We start from the raw sequence: 18856 nt of genomic DNA, 5'->3' as shown, positions 1-18856 counted from the left end.
ATGCTCCAATCACTCCTCTGAATTGATAAATGTCTTTGGCCGCCCGGCCTGTGGCCACACATGGCTCAGTCTTCTTTGTTGGCCGCCGGCCTGTGGCCACACACGGCTCAGTCTTCTTTGTTGGCCGCCGGCCTGTGGCCACACACGGCTCTGTCTCCTTTGTTAGCCGCCCGGCCTGTGGCCACACACGGCTCTGTCTCCTTTGTTGGCCGCCCGGCCTGTGGCCACACACACGGCTCTGTCTCCTTTGTTAGCCGCCCGGCCTGTGGCCACACACGGCTCTGTCTCCTTTGTTGGCCGCCGGCCTGTGGCCACACACGGCTCTGTCTCCTTTGTTGGCCGCCGGCCTGTGGCCACACACGGCTCAGTCTTCTTTGTTGGCCGCCGGCCTGTGGCCACACACGGCTCTGTCTCCTTTGTTAGCCGCCCGGCCTGTGGCCACACACGGCTCTGTCTCCTTTGTTGGCCGCCGGCCTGTGGCCACACACGGCTCTGTCTCCTTTGTTAGCCGCCCGGCCTGTGGCCACACACGGCTCAGTCTCCTTTGTTGGCCGCCCGGCCTGTGGCCACACACACGGCTCTGTCTCCTTTGTTAGCCGCCCGGCCTGTGGCCACACACGGCTCTGTCTCCTTTGTTGGCCGCCGGCCTGTGGCCACACACGGCTCTGTCTCCTTTGTTGGCCGCCGGCCTGTGGCCACACACGGCTCTGTCTCCTTTGTTGGCCGCCGGCCTGTGGCCACACACGGCTCAGTCTCCTTTATTAGCCCCCGGCCTGTGGCCACACACGGCTCAGTCTCCTTTATTAGCCCCCGGCCTGTGGCCACACACGGCTCAGTCTCCTTTATTAGCCCCCGGCCTGTGGCCACACACGGCTCAGTCTCCTTTATTAGCCCCCGGCCTGTGGCCACACACGGCTCAGTCTCCTTTATTAGCCCCCGGCCTGTGGCCACACACGGCTCTGTCTCCTTTGTTGGCCGCCGGCCTGTGGCCACACACGGCTCAGTCTCCTTTATTAGCCCCCGGCCTGTGGCCACACACGGCTCTGTCTCCTTTGTTGGCCGCCGGCCTGTGGCCACACACGGCTCAGTCTCCTTTATTAGCCCCCGGCCTGTGGCCACACACGGCTCAGTCTCCTTTATTAGCCCCCGGCCTGTGGCCACACACGGCTCAGTCTCCTTTATTAGCCCCCGGCCTGTGGCCACACACGGCTCAGTCTCCTTTATTAGCCCCCGGCCTGTGGCCACACACGGCTCTGTCTCCTTTGTTGGCCGCCGGCCTGTGGCCACACACGGCTCAGTCTCCTTTATTAGCCCCCGGCCTGTGGCCACACACGGCTCTGTCTCCTTTGTTGGCCGCCGGCCTGTGGCCACACACGGCTCTGTCTCCTTTGTTTGCCGCCGGCCTGTGGCCACACACGGCTCTGTCTCCTTTGTTGGCCGCCGGCCTGTGGCCACACACGGCTCAGTCTCCTTTATTAGCCCCCGGCCTGTGGCCACACACGGCTCAGTCTCCTTTATTAGCCCCCGGCCTGTGGCCACACACGGCTCAGTCTCCTTTATTAGCCCCCGGCCTGTGGCCACACACGGCTCTGTCTCCTTTGTTGGCCCCCGGCCTGTGGCCACACACGGCTCAGTCTCCTTTATTAGCCCCCGGCCTGTGGCCACACACGGCTCAGTCTCCTTTATTAGCCCCCGGCCTGTGGCCACACACGGCTCTGTCTCCTTTGTTGGCCGCCGGCCTGTGGCCACACACGGCTCTGTCTCCTTTATTAGCCCCCGGCCTGTGGCCACACACGGCTCAGTCTCCTTTATTAGCCCCCGGCCTGTGGCCACACACGGCTCTGTCTCCTTTGTTGGCCCCCGGCCTGTGGCCACACACGGCTCTGTCTCCTTTATTAGCCCCCGGCCTGTGGCCACACACGGCTCAGTCTCCTTTATTAGCCCCCGGCCTGTGGCCACACACGGCTCAGTCTCCTTTATTAGCCCCCGGCCTGTGGCCACACACGGCTCAGTCTCCTTTATTAGCCCCCGGCCTGTGGCCACACACGGCTCAGTCTCCTTTGTTGGCCGCCCGGCCTGTGGCCACACACACGGCTCTGTCTCCTTTGTTAGCCGCCCGGCCTGTGGCCACACACGGCTCTGTCTCCTTTGTTGGCCGCCGGCCTGTGGCCACACACGGCTCTGTCTCCTTTGTTGGCCGCCGGCCTGTGGCCACACACGGCTCTGTCTCCTTTGTTGGCCGCCGGCCTGTGGCCACACACGGCTCAGTCTCCTTTATTAGCCCCCGGCCTGTGGCCACACACGGCTCAGTCTCCTTTATTAGCCCCCGGCCTGTGGCCACACACGGCTCAGTCTCCTTTATTAGCCCCCGGCCTGTGGCCACACACGGCTCAGTCTCCTTTATTAGCCCCCGGCCTGTGGCCACACACGGCTCAGTCTCCTTTATTAGCCCCCGGCCTGTGGCCACACACGGCTCTGTCTCCTTTGTTGGCCGCCGGCCTGTGGCCACACACGGCTCAGTCTCCTTTATTAGCCCCCGGCCTGTGGCCACACACGGCTCTGTCTCCTTTGTTGGCCGCCGGCCTGTGGCCACACACGGCTCAGTCTCCTTTATTAGCCCCCGGCCTGTGGCCACACACGGCTCAGTCTCCTTTATTAGCCCCCGGCCTGTGGCCACACACGGCTCAGTCTCCTTTATTAGCCCCCGGCCTGTGGCCACACACGGCTCAGTCTCCTTTATTAGCCCCCGGCCTGTGGCCACACACGGCTCTGTCTCCTTTGTTGGCCGCCGGCCTGTGGCCACACACGGCTCAGTCTCCTTTATTAGCCCCCGGCCTGTGGCCACACACGGCTCTGTCTCCTTTGTTGGCCGCCGGCCTGTGGCCACACACGGCTCTGTCTCCTTTGTTTGCCGCCGGCCTGTGGCCACACACGGCTCTGTCTCCTTTGTTGGCCGCCGGCCTGTGGCCACACACGGCTCAGTCTCCTTTATTAGCCCCCGGCCTGTGGCCACACACGGCTCAGTCTCCTTTATTAGCCCCCGGCCTGTGGCCACACACGGCTCAGTCTCCTTTATTAGCCCCCGGCCTGTGGCCACACACGGCTCTGTCTCCTTTGTTGGCCCCCGGCCTGTGGCCACACACGGCTCAGTCTCCTTTATTAGCCCCCGGCCTGTGGCCACACACGGCTCAGTCTCCTTTATTAGCCCCCGGCCTGTGGCCACACACGGCTCTGTCTCCTTTGTTGGCCGCCGGCCTGTGGCCACACACGGCTCTGTCTCCTTTATTAGCCCCCGGCCTGTGGCCACACACGGCTCAGTCTCCTTTATTAGCCCCCGGCCTGTGGCCACACACGGCTCTGTCTCCTTTGTTGGCCCCCGGCCTGTGGCCACACACGGCTCTGTCTCCTTTATTAGCCCCCGGCCTGTGGCCACACACGGCTCAGTCTCCTTTATTAGCCCCCGGCCTGTGGCCACACACGGCTCAGTCTCCTTTATTAGCCCCCGGCCTGTGGCCACACACGGCTCAGTCTCCTTTATTAGCCCCCGGCCTGTGGCCACACACGGCTCTGTCTCCTTTGTTGGCCGCCGGCCTGTGGCCACACACGGCTCAGTCTCCTTTATTAGCCCCCGGCCTGTGGCCACACACGGCTCTGTCTCCTTTGTTGGCCGCCGGCCTGTGGCCACACACGGCTCTGTCTCCTTTGTTTGCCGCCGGCCTGTGGCCACACACGGCTCTGTCTCCTTTGTTGGCCGCCGGCCTGTGGCCACACACGGCTCAGTCTCCTTTATTAGCCATCGGCCTGTGGCCACACACGGCTCTGTCTCCTTTATTAGCCCCCGGCCTGTGGCCACACACGGCTCAGTCTCCTTTATTAGCCCCCGGCCTGTGGCCACACACGGCTCTGTCTCCTTTGTTGGCCCCCGGCCTGTGGCCACACACGGCTCAGTCTCCTTTATTAGCCCCCGGCCTGTGGCCACACACGGCTCTGTCTCCTTTGTTGGCCGCCGGCCTGTGGCCACACACGGCTCAGTCTCCTTTATTAGCCCCCGGCCTGTGGCCACACACGGCTCTGTCTCCTTTGTTGGCCCCCGGCCTGTGGCCACACACGGCTCAGTCTCCTTTATTAGCCCCCGGCCTGTGGCCACACACGGCTCTGTCTCCTTTGTTGGCCCCCGGCCTGTGGCCACACACGGCTCAGTCTCCTTTATTAGCCCCCGGCCTGTGGCCACACACGGCTCTGTCTCCTTTGTTGGCCGCCGGCCTGTGGCCACACACGGCTCTGTCTCCTTTGTTTGCCGCCGGCCTGTGGCCACACACGGCTCAGTCTCCTTTATTAGCCCCCGGCCTGTGGCCACACACGGCTCAGTCTCCTTTATTAGCCCCCGGCCTGTGGCCACACACGGCTCAGTCTCCTTTATTAGCCCCCGGCCTGTGGCCACACACGGCTCTGTCTCCTTTGTTGGCCGCCGGCCTGTGGCCACACACGGCTCTGTCTCCTTTATTAGCCCCCGGCCTGTGGCCACACACGGCTCAGTCTCCTTTATTAGCCCCCGGCCTGTGGCCACACACGGCTCTGTCTCCTTTATTAGCCCCCGGCCTGTGGCCACACACGGTTCAGTCTCCTTTATTAGCCGCCCGGCCTGTGGCCACACACGGCTCTGTCTCCTTTATTAGCCCCCGGCCTGTGGCCACACACGGCTCTGTCTCCTTTATTAGCCCCCGGCCTGTGGCCACACACTGCTCAGTCTCCTTTGTTAGCCGCCCGGCCTGTGGCCACACACGGTTCAGTCTCCTTTATTAGCCGCCCGGTCTGTGGCCACACACGGTTCAGTCTCCTTTATTAGCCCCCGGCCTGTGGCCACACACGGCTCTGTCTCCTTTATTAGCCCCCGGCCTGTGGCCACACACGGCTCTGTCTCCTTTATTAGCCCCCGGCCTGTGGCCACACACGGCTCTGTCTCCTTTATTAGCCCCCGGCCTGTGGCCACACAGGGCTCTGTCTCCTTTATTAGCCCCCGGCCTGTGGCCACACACGGCTCTGTCTCCTTTATTAGCCCCCGGCCTGTGGCCACACACGGCTCTGTCTCCTTTATTAGCCCCCCCCGGCCTGTGGCCACACACGGCTCTGTCTCCTTTATTAGCCCCCGGCCTGTGGCCACACACGGCTCTGTCTCCTTTATTAGCCCCCGGCCTGTGGCCACACACGGCTCTGTCTCCTTTATTAGCCCCCGGCCTGTGGCCACACACGGCTCTGTCTCCTTTATTAGCCCCCCCCGGCCTGTGGCCACACACGGCTCAGTCTCCTTTATTAGCCCCCGGCCTGTGGCCACACACGGCTCTGTCTCTCTTGGTGTGACTTCACTACAACCACACAAATATAATGACATTTCACTCGTTTTCTGCACACATGCAGTACGTTGCTATGGTAACCAGAGGTGTTTCTCCCACCTTTAAAAGAATGTGTGTTTTGGGTGATCATTCAGTACGCACACGCCGGCGCCGCAGCTAGTTCCCATAGTAACTAGCGAACAGTTTTTTTTTCTTTCAAATAAACTTTATTTCGCGCGCAATTCTCCCCTGCTAGTGACTGCGGGAATTGGCGGGTCGCGGTGCATGCTGGGAGAGAGGGAGGTTTGAGCGGTGACTGCGGCTGCTGGAGCTGTGTCCTCCTGCTGCTCCCGGTGAGTGCACTGCGCGGCCATGCACACAGGGCTCTGTCACTGAGGCAGCACCGCACCCGGTGTATGGCTGTCTGCACGTTCTCACATCGCCACACACATCGCCTCCATCTTACCTCTCTGAATATCGTCCTTCCTGTGCGATGTGTCCCGTGTAGTAACTGCTGGGACCAGTGATCGGCCGAGTATCGGGGGGGATAGAAAGCTGCTGCCAGGCCAGAGCGACCCCCGAAATAACTACAGACCCCAGAGCAGCCCTGCTGAATACTGCAGACCAGACCCCTATGTTACACCAGCCCCACCTAACCATACAGACTCCTACACTAGGAGACCCCAGGCCAGCCCCATCTAACCATACAGACTCCTACACTAGGAGACCCCAGGCCAGCCCCACCTAACCATACAGACTCCTACACTAGGAGACCCCAGACCAGCCCCACCTAACCATACAGACTCCTACACTAGGAGACCCCAGGCCAGCCCCAACTAACAATACAGACTCCTACACTAGGAGACCCCAGGCCAGCCCCAACTAACAATACAGACTCCTACACTAGGAGACCCCAGACCAGCCCCACCTAACAATACAGACTCCTACACTAGGAGACCCCAGACCAGCCCCACCTAATACAGACCCCTACACTAGGAGACCCCAGACCAGCCCCACCTAATACAGACCCCTACACTAGGAGACCCCAGACCAGCCCCACCTAATACAGACCCCTACACTAGGAGACCCCAGACCAGCCCCACCTAATACAGACCCCTACACTAGGAGACCCCAGACCAGCCCCACCTAATACAGACCCCTACACTAGGAGACCCCAGACCAGCCCCACCTAATACAGACTCCTACACTAGGAGACCCCAGACCAGCCCCACCAAACAATACAGACTCCTACACTAGGAGACCCCAGACCAGCCCCACCTAACAATACAGACTCCTACACTAGGAGACCCCAGGCCAGCCCCACCTAATACAGACCCCTACACTAGGAGACCCCAGACCAGCCCCACCTAATACAGACCCCTACACTAGGAGACCCCAGACCAGCCCCACCTAATACAGACTCCTACACTAGGAGACCCCAGACCAGCCCCACCTAACAATAGACTCCTACACTAGGAGACCCCAGACCAGCCCCACCTAACAATACAGACTCCTACACTAGGAGACCCCAGACCAGCCCCACCTAATTCAGACCCCTACACTAGGAGACCCCAAGCCAGCCCCAACTAACAATACAGACCCCTACACTAGGAGACCCCAGACCAGCCCCACCTAACAATACAGACTCCTACACTAGGAGACCCCAGACCAGCCCCACCTAATACAGACCCCTACACTAGGAGACCCCAGGCCAGCCCCAACTAACAATACACACTCCTACACTAGGAGACCCCAGACCAGCCCCACCTAACCATACAGACCCCTACACTAGGAGACCCCAGACCAGCCCCACCTAACAATACAGACTCCTACACTAGGAGACCCCAGACCAGCCCCACCTAACCATACAGACCCCTACACTAGGAGACCCCAGACCAGCCCCACCTAAACCTACAGACCCCTACACTAGGAGACCCCAGACCAGCCCCACCTAAACATAGACACATACATTAGGAGACCCCAGGCCAGCCCCACCTAAACATACAGACACATACAGTGGGAGACCCCAGACCAGCCCCACCTAAACATACAGACCCCTACATTAGGAGACCCCAGACCAGCCCCACCAAAACCTACAGACCCCTACATTAGGAGACCCCAGACCAGCCCCACCTAACCATACAGACCCCAATCCAGCCTCACCTAAACATACAGACCCATACACTAGGAAACCCAAGACCAGCCCCACCTAAACATATAGACACATACATTAGGAGACCCCAGGCCAGCCCCACCTAAACATACAGACACATACACTATGAGACCCCAGGCCAGGCCCACCTAAACATATAGACACATACATTAGGAGACCCCAGGCCAGCCCCACCTAAACATACAGAAACATACACTATGAGACCCCAGATCAGCCCCACCTAAACATACAGACCCATACACTAGGAGACCCCAGACCAGCCCCACCTAAACATACAGACACATACACTAGAAGACCCCAGGCCAGCCCCACCTAAACATACAAACACATACACTAGGAGACCCCAAGCCAGTCCCACCTAAACATACAGACCCATATATTAGGAGACCCCAGACCAGCCCCACCTAAACATACAAACACATACACTAGGAGACCCCAGATCAGTCTCACCTAATACAGACTCCTACACTAGGAGACCCCAGACCAGCCCCACCAAACAATACAGACTCCTACACTAGGAGACCCCAGACCAGCCCCACCTAACAATACAGACTCCTACACTAGGAGACCCCAGACCAGCCCCACCTAACAATACAGACTCCTACACTAGGAGACCCCAGGCCAGCCCCACCTAATACAGACCCCTACACTAGGAGACCCCAGACCAGCCCCACCTAATACAGACCCCTACACTAGGAGACCCCAGACCAGCCCCACCTAATACAGACTCCTACACTAGGAGACCCCAGACCAGCCCCACCTAACAATAGACTCCTACACTAGGAGACCCCAGACCAGCCCCACCTAACAATACAGACTCCTACACTAGGAGACCCCAGACCAGCCCCACCTAATTCAGACCCCTACACTAGGAGACCCCAAGCCAGCCCCAACTAACAATACAGACCCCTACACTAGGAGACCCCAGACCAGCCCCACCTAACAATACAGACTCCTACACTAGGAGACCCCAGACCAGCCCCACCTAATACAGACCCCTACACTAGGAGACCCCAGGCCAGCCCCAACTAACAATACACACTCCTACACTAGGAGACCCCAGACCAGCCCCACCTAACCATACAGACCCCTACACTAGGAGACCCCAGACCAGCCCCACCTAACAATACAGACTCCTACACTAGGAGACCCCAGACCAGCCCCACCTAACCATACAGACCCCTACACTAGGAGACCCCAGACCAGCCCCACCTAAACCTACAGACCCCTACACTAGGAGACCCCAGACCAGCCCCACCTAAACATAGACACATACATTAGGAGACCCCAGGCCAGCCCCACCTAAACATACAGACACATACAGTGGGAGACCCCAGACCAGCCCCACCTAAACATACAGACCCCTACATTAGGAGACCCCAGACCAGCCCCACCAAAACCTACAGACCCCTACATTAGGAGACCCCAGACCAGCCCCACCTAACCATACAGACCCCAATCCAGCCTCACCTAAACATACAGACCCATACACTAGGAAACCCAAGACCAGCCCCACCTAAACATATAGACACATACATTAGGAGACCCCAGGCCAGCCCCACCTAAACATACAGACACATACACTATGAGACCCCAGGCCAGGCCCACCTAAACATATAGACACATACATTAGGAGACCCCAGGCCAGCCCCACCTAAACATACAGAAACATACACTATGAGACCCCAGATCAGCCCCACCTAAACATACAGACCCATACACTAGGAGACCCCAGACCAGCCCCACCTAAACATACAGACACATACACTAGAAGACCCCAGGCCAGCCCCACCTAAGCATACAGACACATACACTAGGAGACCCCAGACCAGCCCCACCTAAACATACAAACACATACACTAGGAGACCCCAAGCCAGTCCCACCTAAACATACAGACCCATATATTAGGAGACCCCAGACCAGCCCCACCTAAACATACAAACACATACACTAGGAGACCCCCTGCACTAGGAGACCCCAGATCAGTCTCACCCAAACATAAAGACACCTACACTAGGAGACCCCAGACCAGCCCCACCTAAACAGAGACAGACCCCAGACCTGATGCCCTACACTATGAAACATTAGACCTAACTGCTAATATAACCGGACTCAAGGCAAGACCCCCGCTCACTCTAGTTTAAAGGGATTATCCACTACTAGGACAACCTGTTCTCACTCCCTATGTTTGGCGCTGATAAAATGAAAACACTTGTACTCTCCTCCCGTGCCTGAGCCGTTCCAGCGGTGTCGGCAGTTGCGTTCCCGGGGCCCACGTGAGCCTGGTGCCCGATCAGCGCTGGCGTCACTGTGCCGCAGGGATGGGAAGGCAGAGACTGTATTAAACCTTCTGTATGGGGAGCCTGGATATGTCTAACAGTCGGCTCCTGCAGTTTCCCGATCACATGCAGCTACTCTACTATGCAGTGAGGTTTCAGAACACTGACCGACAGGACATTTAGGCTATGTGCCCATGTTCCGCATTTTTAGCGTTTTTACGGCAGCTTTCCGCTGCGGAAACGCTTAAAAAACGCTTACATAAAGCATCCCATTATTTTAATGCATTCCGCAATTTTTGTGCGCATGTTGCGTTTTTTTTCCGCAGCAGAAAAGCATTGCTGAAAAAAGCGCAGCATGTACATTAATTTTTCAGAAAATTGGCGGTTTTGCCGCTATAGAATTGTATTAGAACCGTTGGGAAAAAAAAACACTAAAAATCAGCAACAAATACGCAAAAAAAACGCAAGTTGATTTCCTGCGAAGAGAGTCTGGATTTGATCAGGAAAATTCTGCATACTTTCTGCAACGTGGGCACATAGCTTTATAGCCTATGGGCATTCTGGAAGTAGAGACCATAAACCTGACTCCTAAAGAGAAATACAGACCCAATACCTGACTCAAAAAGAGAAAAGAAAAAAACGACCGGACCTGGTTAACAAATAGACAAATGCAGACCTCAGACCAGGCCCCTGAATCAAATGCAGACCCTATACTAAACCTTAACGAAAAATGGCAGCCCACCCAGGCCAGACTTTACATAGATACTTTAGATACATACCATTTCTAAAAAATATACACTATTAAAAAAATAAATAAAAAAAAATAATGGACTTCCTAAAAGAAATAATAAAAAAAAAAAGACTGGCCCTTGACAATATACCTAAAACAAATATAGACCCCCAAACCAGAGTCCTAAAAAATGCATGGCTTAAAGAGAATCATTCAGCCGATTTTTGCTCCCTCACCTGAGAACAGACCCTGATTCCAGCGATGTGTTACTTATGAGGCTGCGTGTTGCCTCTGTTTATCACTTATGTGTTCTGTCTCTGGGTTTCACAGATAAAACAAAAAGTAGTAGTCTAATATTAGGCCTAGTGGTCAGTGTGAAAAGGGAAAGATTTTAACTTTAAAGGGAACCTGTCAGCAGATTTTGCCGCTATAAGATGCGGCCACTGCCTTTCAGGGCTTATCTCCAGCATTCTATAATGCTGTAGATAAGCCCCCCTACAAGTGAAGAAAAATAAGTTATATTATACTCCCCCGGGGGGCGGTCCGGTCCGATGGGCGTTGCGGGTCCGGCGCCTCCCATCTTATGATTGCCTCCCTCCTGTTGCTTCATGCTCCCCGGCACTGCTCTCTTGCGCACTAATAGTACGCCGATGTCGGACTCCCCCTGTTTGGAGTGGGCTCCGGGGCTGAGCCCGCACCTTTCCTGGCACATGTCAGCTGATCTATACAGCTGACATGTGCCCACAACAGCCGCGGGTGGAATCACGATCCACCTGCGGCTGTTAACCCGTTAAATGCCACTGTCAATTTCTGACAGCAGCATTTAACTCACGCTTCCAGCAAGTGTGCCGGAAATCCCGCCCATCTGTGACCCCGTCATATGATTGTGGGTCACCGATGGGTTGGCATGACAGCCAGAGGTCTCCAGTAGACCTATTTGGTTGTCATAGCCGGATTGCTATGAGCGCCGCCCGGTGGTCGGCGCTCATAGCAAGTGAGCATTTCTGCTACATACAGGTGATCTGACCTGTATGTAGCAGAGCCGATCAAAGTACTGCAGCTTCTAGTCTCCCATGGAGACTATAGAAGGATGCAAAAAATAAAAAAAAAAGTTTTTAAAATATTAAAAAATGTAAAATATAAAAGTTAAAATCACCCCCCTCATTCACCTCATTCAAAATAAAACCACAAAAAAAAATACACATATTTGGTATTGCTGCGTTCAGAATCGCCCGGTCTCTCAATATAAAAAAAAGAATTAACCCGATCACTAAACGATGTAATGAGAAAAAAAAGTCAAAACACCAGAATTACGTTTTTTTGGTCGCCGCGACATTGCATTAAAATGCAATAACGGGCGATCAAAAGAACGTATCTGCACCAAAATGGTATCATTAAAAACGTCAGCTCAGTGCGCAAAAAATAAGCCCTCACCCAACCCCGAAAACTGGAGATGCTATGGGTATCGGAAAATGGAAAAAATTTTTTAACAAACTTTGGAATTTTTTTTCACCACCTAGATAAAAAAGAACCTAGACATGTTAGGTGTCTATGAACTCGTAATGACCTGGACAATCATAACGGCAGGTCAGTTTTAGCATTTAGTGGACATGGTAACCCCCCCCCCCCACACACACACACACACAAAACAAAAAACTGGGGGATTGCACTTTTTGTAATTTCACCGCACTTGGAACTTTTTTTCCCGTTTTCCAGTACACGATATGTTAAAACCAATGATGTCGTTCAAAAGTACAACTTGTCGCGCAAAAAACAAGCCCTCAAATGGCTCTGGGAAGAAGGGGAGCAAAAAGGAAAATACCTCCGGAGTTTAAGGGGTTAAGCTAGAAAGTGATATGAAAGGGAAAAAATTGAACATTTTAACAGTACAGATTACACATAAAAATCTGATGTAAACAATAGGCTGTTTTCTGGTGACACATTTTCTGTAATACATTCCCAGGTATGCTCCCTATAAGCAAGGAACAGACTTGGTGACCACTCGCTACATTATAGAGAAACCCTTCCTGTGCCCCGAAATACTGTTACGTCGGGGTGATGCCACGGGCACTGTTACTCTGCCTCAATTTTGGCTGAGACTTGTGAAAATAATTAAACCCTTTTTGTGACCTTGTCTATAGTAAAAAATAATCACCACGAATGATCAGACGTCCATGCTCTCATTATATTTTGCATTGCTGATCTGACACATCCATTCTAAATAATGCCAGGTGGAAAATGTGTGTATATGTGTAAAAATAAATATATATATATATATATATCCAAAACGACAATCCTTGCTTTTTCATATAGCTATGCAAATTTTAATCTTTGGGCAAAGTAGGATTATTGTATAATTGCCTCTGTGGTATACTGATGTACCGTATTATTATTTATTTCAGATCATCTCAATATGAGGCGGTCAGCAGCCCCGAGCCAACAACTCGCCGGGAGTGCATCAAAAAGGCCGCGCTTTGTACCACCTGTTAAATTGAATACATGTCCAAATGTGGGGAATGTGACACCCGCATTACAGGTAATGACGGCAGGCGTCTTCTGTGAAGCCCGAGAATTTGGTACTGACCTGTAGAATATCATCAGCTCCAAGTGTCACTATTAGTAACGTCTTGTAAATAATGTTTGGTAATGACTTGCATTTTATACACCAGTCTGGAAGAAAAGCCTGCTGGAGTAAGATGGCCCATTTTCCATCATCTTCATAAAACTCTACCCTCTGGCAAATCTGGTGGAAAATTACCCCAATTTTTTCGTACTGTACCCGAGAACTACACAGCATACGGTGCTGCCCCGCTCGCTGAACCACGCCCTGCCCCGCTCACTGAACCACGCCCTGCCCCGTGCGCTGGCCTGGCCCTGCCCCTCTCGCTGAACCATGCCCTGCCCCTCTCGCTGAACCAAGCCCTGCCCCGCTCGCTGAACCACGCCCTGCCCAGCTCGCTGGCCTGGCCCTGCCCCGGTCGCTGAACCACGCCCTGCCCCGCTCGCTGAACCACACCCTGCACCGCTCGCAGGCCTGGCCCTGCCCCGCTCGCTGAACCATGCCCTGCCCCTCTCGCTGAACCAAGCCCTGCCCCGCTCGCTGAACCACGCCCTGCCCAGCTCGCTGGCCTGGCCCTGCCCCGGTCGCTGAACCACGCCCTGCCCCGCTCGCTGAACCACACCCTGCACCGCTCGCAGGCCTGGCCCTGCCCCGCTCGCTGAACCATGCCCTGCCCCGCTCGCTGAACCATGCCCTGCCCCGCTCGCTCAACCACGCCCTGCCCCGCTCGCTGGCCTGGCCCTGCCCCGCTCGCTGACCTGGCCCTGCCCCGCTCGCTGAACCACGCCCTGCCCTGCTCGCTGGCCCGGCCTTGCCCTGCCCCGCTCGCCGGCCCTGCCCTGCCCCGCGCGCTGGCCTGGCCCGGCCCTGCCCCGCTTTTCCGCATTACCCCTGCCCCGTGCTCTGTTTATATCCCGAAACCGCTGCTGGAGCTTGTGTTAGCTGATCAGTGAGAGTGCAGAATGAGCCCCAAGCCTGAACAACCCCTTTAAAATTAATTTCCTAATATATTCTTTTTTATGCCAGAGCCTCCATTCCAAAAAAGAGACTGTTTGTGAAAGAATTACGATTACACTACCCATATGCATACATCTATATACTGTATATACGTATTTTTCCTTTTTGCCCTCTTAGGACCATATTAATAATTTTTTTTTTTCTGATAAAGCCCAAGAATGCCAATGTATCTTCAGAAGACTTTGTAAGAAGTTGTGGAGATGAGCTAAAATCTACTAAGGTAGAAGCTGCGCAACCTGCAGCCAATGCTTCCATCAGGTCCAAACCGACTACTGGTAAGGGCAGCATTTTATTACCTACACTTTGATGGCTTTATACTGTACATTTACTTTTTACACTGCATATCTCAATGCCTAGGTACACAATTTAAACCCTTTCCGGCCTAATTTACAGGCTAATGGCATGGTCCCTATGCCAGAGAATTACTTTACGTCCTGAGAAGCGCAGTATTGCCACTGACAGACCTTTCCTATACTGGTAGGCGGAACTGAAACAATCAGATTCCAGCCATGATAAAGCCATGAACACACTACTAATATTAAAGCTATAAACACTGTACTCATATGAAAGCTGTCCATACACGAAAGTTCAGGATTGTTTTTGTGGACATAATTAGAGCTCTTTCCGCTCCTGTCTTGTGTGATGTATAAACGGGAGCTTTAGTGTCTCCCATGTGATGTATATGCAGCAGTATTTCAGCGTTTCCTATGTGATGTTTTCAGCAGTCTGTTTCCAATGTGATGTACGGTATATACCGTACTCTGTATCTGCTATGTGATGTTTATAGAGTACTCTGTGTATCCTATGTGATATATACTTAACTCTCTGTCTATTGATGTACAGTACAGACCAAAAGTTTGGACACACCTTCTCATTTAAAGATTTTTCTGTATTTTCATGACTGTGAAAATTGTACATTCGCACTGGAGGCATCAAAACTATGAATTAACATATGTGGAATTATATACTTAACAAAAAAGTGTGAAACAACTGAAAATATGTCTTATATTCTAGGTTCTTCAAAGTAGCCACCTTTTGCTTTGATGACTGCTTTGCACACTCTTGGCATTCTCTTGATGAGCTTCAAGAGGTAGTCACCGGGAAAGGTTTTCACTTCACAGGTGTGCCCTGTGAGGGATTTCTTGCCTTATAAATGGTGTTGGGACCATCAGTTCTGTTGTGCAGAAGTCTGGTGGATACACAGACTCTGTGTCTCCTGTATGATGTGCATCCGTGTGATGTGTACAGCAGTCTTGGGGGGTCTGCTATATGATGTATACAGTGGTCTCGGTCTCTCCTATGTGATGTATATACTGCAGAGTGTGTTTCCTATGTTATGTATATAGAGCAGAGTATCGTTGTCTCCTGTATTATGTACACTGCTCAAAAAAATAAAGGGAACACTGAAATACCACATCCTATATATCTCTGAATGAAATATTCCAGTTGCAAATTTTGATTCATTGCATAGTGGAATGTGTTCAGAGCAATAAAACATAACAATTATCAATGTAAATCAAAATGAATATCCCATGGAGGTCTGGATTTGGAATGATGCTCAAAGTCAAAGTGGAAAATCAAATTACAGGCTGATCCAACTTCAGTGGAAATACGTCATGGCAAGGAAAAGATTCTCAGTATTGTGTGTGGCCTCCACGTGCCTGTATGGCCTCCCTACTGTACAACGCCTGGGCATGCTCCTGATGAGGCGGCGGATGGTCTCCTGAGAGATCTCCTCCCAGACCTGGACTAAAGCATCCGCCAACTCCTGGACAGTCTGTGGTGCAATGTGATGTTGGTGGATGGTGTGAAACATGATGTCCCAGATGTGTTCAGTCGGATTCAGGTCTGGGGAACGGGTGGGCCAGTCCATAGCCTCAATGCCTTAATCTTGCAGGAACTGCTGACACACTCCAGCCACATGAGGTCTAGCATTGTCCTGCATTAGGAGGAACCCAGGGCCAACAGCACCAGCATATGGTCTCACAAGGGGTCTGAGGATCTCATCTCGGTACCTAATGGCAGTCAGGCTACCTCTGACGAGCACATGGAGGGCTGTGTGGCCCTCCTAAGAAATGCCGCCCCACACCATTACTGACCCACTGCCAAACCGGTCATGCTGAAGTATGTTGCAGGCAGCAGATCGCTCTGCACGGCGTCTCCAGACTCAGTCACATCTGTCACATGTGCTCAGTGTGAACCTGCTTTCATCTGTGAAGAGCTCAGGGCGCCAGTGGCGAATTTGCCAATCCTGGTGTTCTGTGGCAAATGCCAAGCATCCTGCACGGTGTTGGGCTGTGACACAACCCCCATCTGTGGATGTCGGGCACTCAGACCCTCCTCATGGAGTTGGTTTCTAACAGTTTGTGCAGACACGTGCACATTTGTGGCCTTCTGGAGGTCATTTTGCAGGGCTCTGGCAGTGCTCCTCATGTTCCTCCTTGCACAAAGGCTGAGGTAGCGGTCCTGCTGCTGGGTTGTTGCCCTCCACTTCTCCTGGTGTACTGGCCTGTCTTTTTATAGCGCCTCCAGCCTCTGGATACTACGCTGACAGACACAGCAAACCTTGCCACAGCTCGCATTGATGTACCATCCTGGATGAGCTGCACTACCTGAGCCACTTGTGTGGGTTATAGAGTCCGTCTCATGCTACCACGAGTGTGAAAGCACAACCAACATTCAAAAGTGACCAACACATCAGCCAGAAAGCATTGGTACTGAGATGTGGTCTGTGGTCCCCACCTGCAGAACCACTCCTTTATTGAGGGTGTCTTGATAATTGGCAATAATTTCCATCTGTTGTCTATTCCATTTGCACAACAGCATGTGAAATTGATAGTCAATCAGTGTTGCTTCCTAAGTGGACAGTTTGATTTCACAGAAGTTTGATTTACTTGGAGTTATATTCTGTTGTTTAAGTGTTCCCTTTATTTTTTGAGCAGTGTACACACACACATATACACACACAGTGTGTATGTGGGTATGTATGCATGTGTGTGTATGTATGTGTGTGTATATATATATATATATATATATATATATATATATATATATATATATATATATATATATATATATATATATATACATACACTCACCGGCCATATATATATATATATATATATATATATACATACACTCACCGGCCACTTTATTAGGTACACCTGTCCAACTTCTTGTTAACACTTAATTTCTAATCAGCCAATCACATGGCGGCAACTCAGTGCATTTAGGCATGTAGACATGGTCAAGACAATCTCCTGCAGTTCAAACCGAGCATCAGTATGGGGAAGAAAGGTGATTTGAGTGCCTTTGAACGTGGCATGGTTGTTGGTGCCAGAAGGGCTGGTCTGAGTATTTCAGAAACTGCTGATCTACTGGGATTTTCACGCACAACCATCTCTAGGGTTTACAGAGAATGGTCCGAAAAAGAAAAAAAATCCAGTGAGCGGCAGTTCTGTGGGCGGAAATGCCTTGTTGATGCCAGAGGTCAGAGGAGAATGGGCAGACTGGTTCGAGCTGATAGAAAGGCAACAGTGACTCAAATCGCCACCCGTTACAACCAAGGTAGGCCTAAGAGCATCTCTGAACGCACAGTGCGTCGAACTTTGAGGCAGATGGGCTACAGCAGCAGAAGACCACACCGGGTACCACTCCTTTCAGCTAAGAACAGGAAACTGAGGCTACAATTTGTACAAGCTCATCGAAATTGGACAGTAGAAGATTGGAAAAACGTTGCTTGGTCTGATGAGTCTCGATTTCTGCTGCGACATTCGGATGGTAGGGTCAGAATTTGGCGTAAACAACATGAAAGCATGGATCCATCCTGCCTTGTATGGAGCATCTTTGGGATGTGCAGCCGACAAATCTGCGGCAACTGTGTGATGCCATCATGTCAATATGGACCAAAATCTCTGAGGAATGCTTCCAGCACCTTGTTGAATCTATGCCACGAAGAATTGAGGCAGTTCTGAAGGCAAAAGGGGGTCCAACCCGTTACTAGCATGGTGTACCTAATAAAGTGGCCGGTGAGTGTGTGTATGTATGTATATATATGTATATATATGTATGTATATATATATATATATATATATATATATATATATATATATATATATATATATATATATATATATATATATATATATATATATATATATATATATATATATATATATATATATATTTTATTATAGATGTATTTGTTTGGCCGGCAGCAGCTGACTTTCGGCTTTCACTTTCAGCGCATGCGCCGGTAATGCATGGTGATAGATCTGAGTACGCATGCTCCCAGTGATACGCATACGCTTCCCAATGATCTCTTTCTGTTCTTGTTGCATAATTTCCGTTTGGCTGGCAACATCTATTTCCGGCCTTCATTCTTCATCACATGCGCCGGTACTTGTTTTGCCAACTATGACTGCCGGCAAGACTTCCACAGCTAATCCTTATCTTTATTCATTTGATTGTGTATTTAAGATGCATGCTATAGACTTTGCTTCATAGGCCCCTGATGAAGCCACATGCTGGTGGCGACACGGGCATATTGCTCTGTCCAGTGCATATACCTGCTTTTGACCTAGGCTATTTTGCCTTCACTAGATGGTGACCTGATTCTAACCATTGGGTATTCTAGAATATGTATGTAGTTTATTTATGAAGTTTTCAGAATAATGCAATTTATACACAGGATTCGGCTGGCCGCGACCAATTAGCGAAGCGTGGTTCAAATTCCGCGCCAATTCGCGGGCGGACTGCGACTGTCG

General features: G+C 52.3%; 1 protein-coding gene across 2 annotated transcripts in view; it reads left to right on the top strand.

Annotated features, from left to right (window-relative positions):
- The first annotated feature begins 5575 nt into the window (after positions 1 to 5575).
- The window catches only part of RAD54B (RAD54 homolog B), a 56772-nt gene continuing 43491 nt past the window's right edge, over positions 5576 to 18856 (top strand). For both annotated transcript variants that reach the window (XM_077270967.1, XM_077270968.1), the window contains exons 1-3: positions 5576 to 5683; positions 12916 to 13049; positions 14242 to 14365. In XM_077270967.1, coding sequence (XP_077127082.1) covers positions 12927 to 13049; positions 14242 to 14365 — 247 coding nt within the window. In that variant the 5' untranslated portion in view covers positions 5576 to 5683; positions 12916 to 12926. The remainder of the gene's footprint in view (positions 5684 to 12915; positions 13050 to 14241; positions 14366 to 18856) is intronic.

This window comes from Ranitomeya variabilis, chromosome 6 (assembly GCF_051348905.1).
Source record: "Ranitomeya variabilis isolate aRanVar5 chromosome 6, aRanVar5.hap1, whole genome shotgun sequence".
NCBI classification, from domain to species: domain Eukaryota; kingdom Metazoa; phylum Chordata; class Amphibia; order Anura; family Dendrobatidae; genus Ranitomeya; species Ranitomeya variabilis.
Note: the sequence above shows the minus strand (reverse complement) of the source record. Positions and strands in the feature narration are given on the sequence as shown.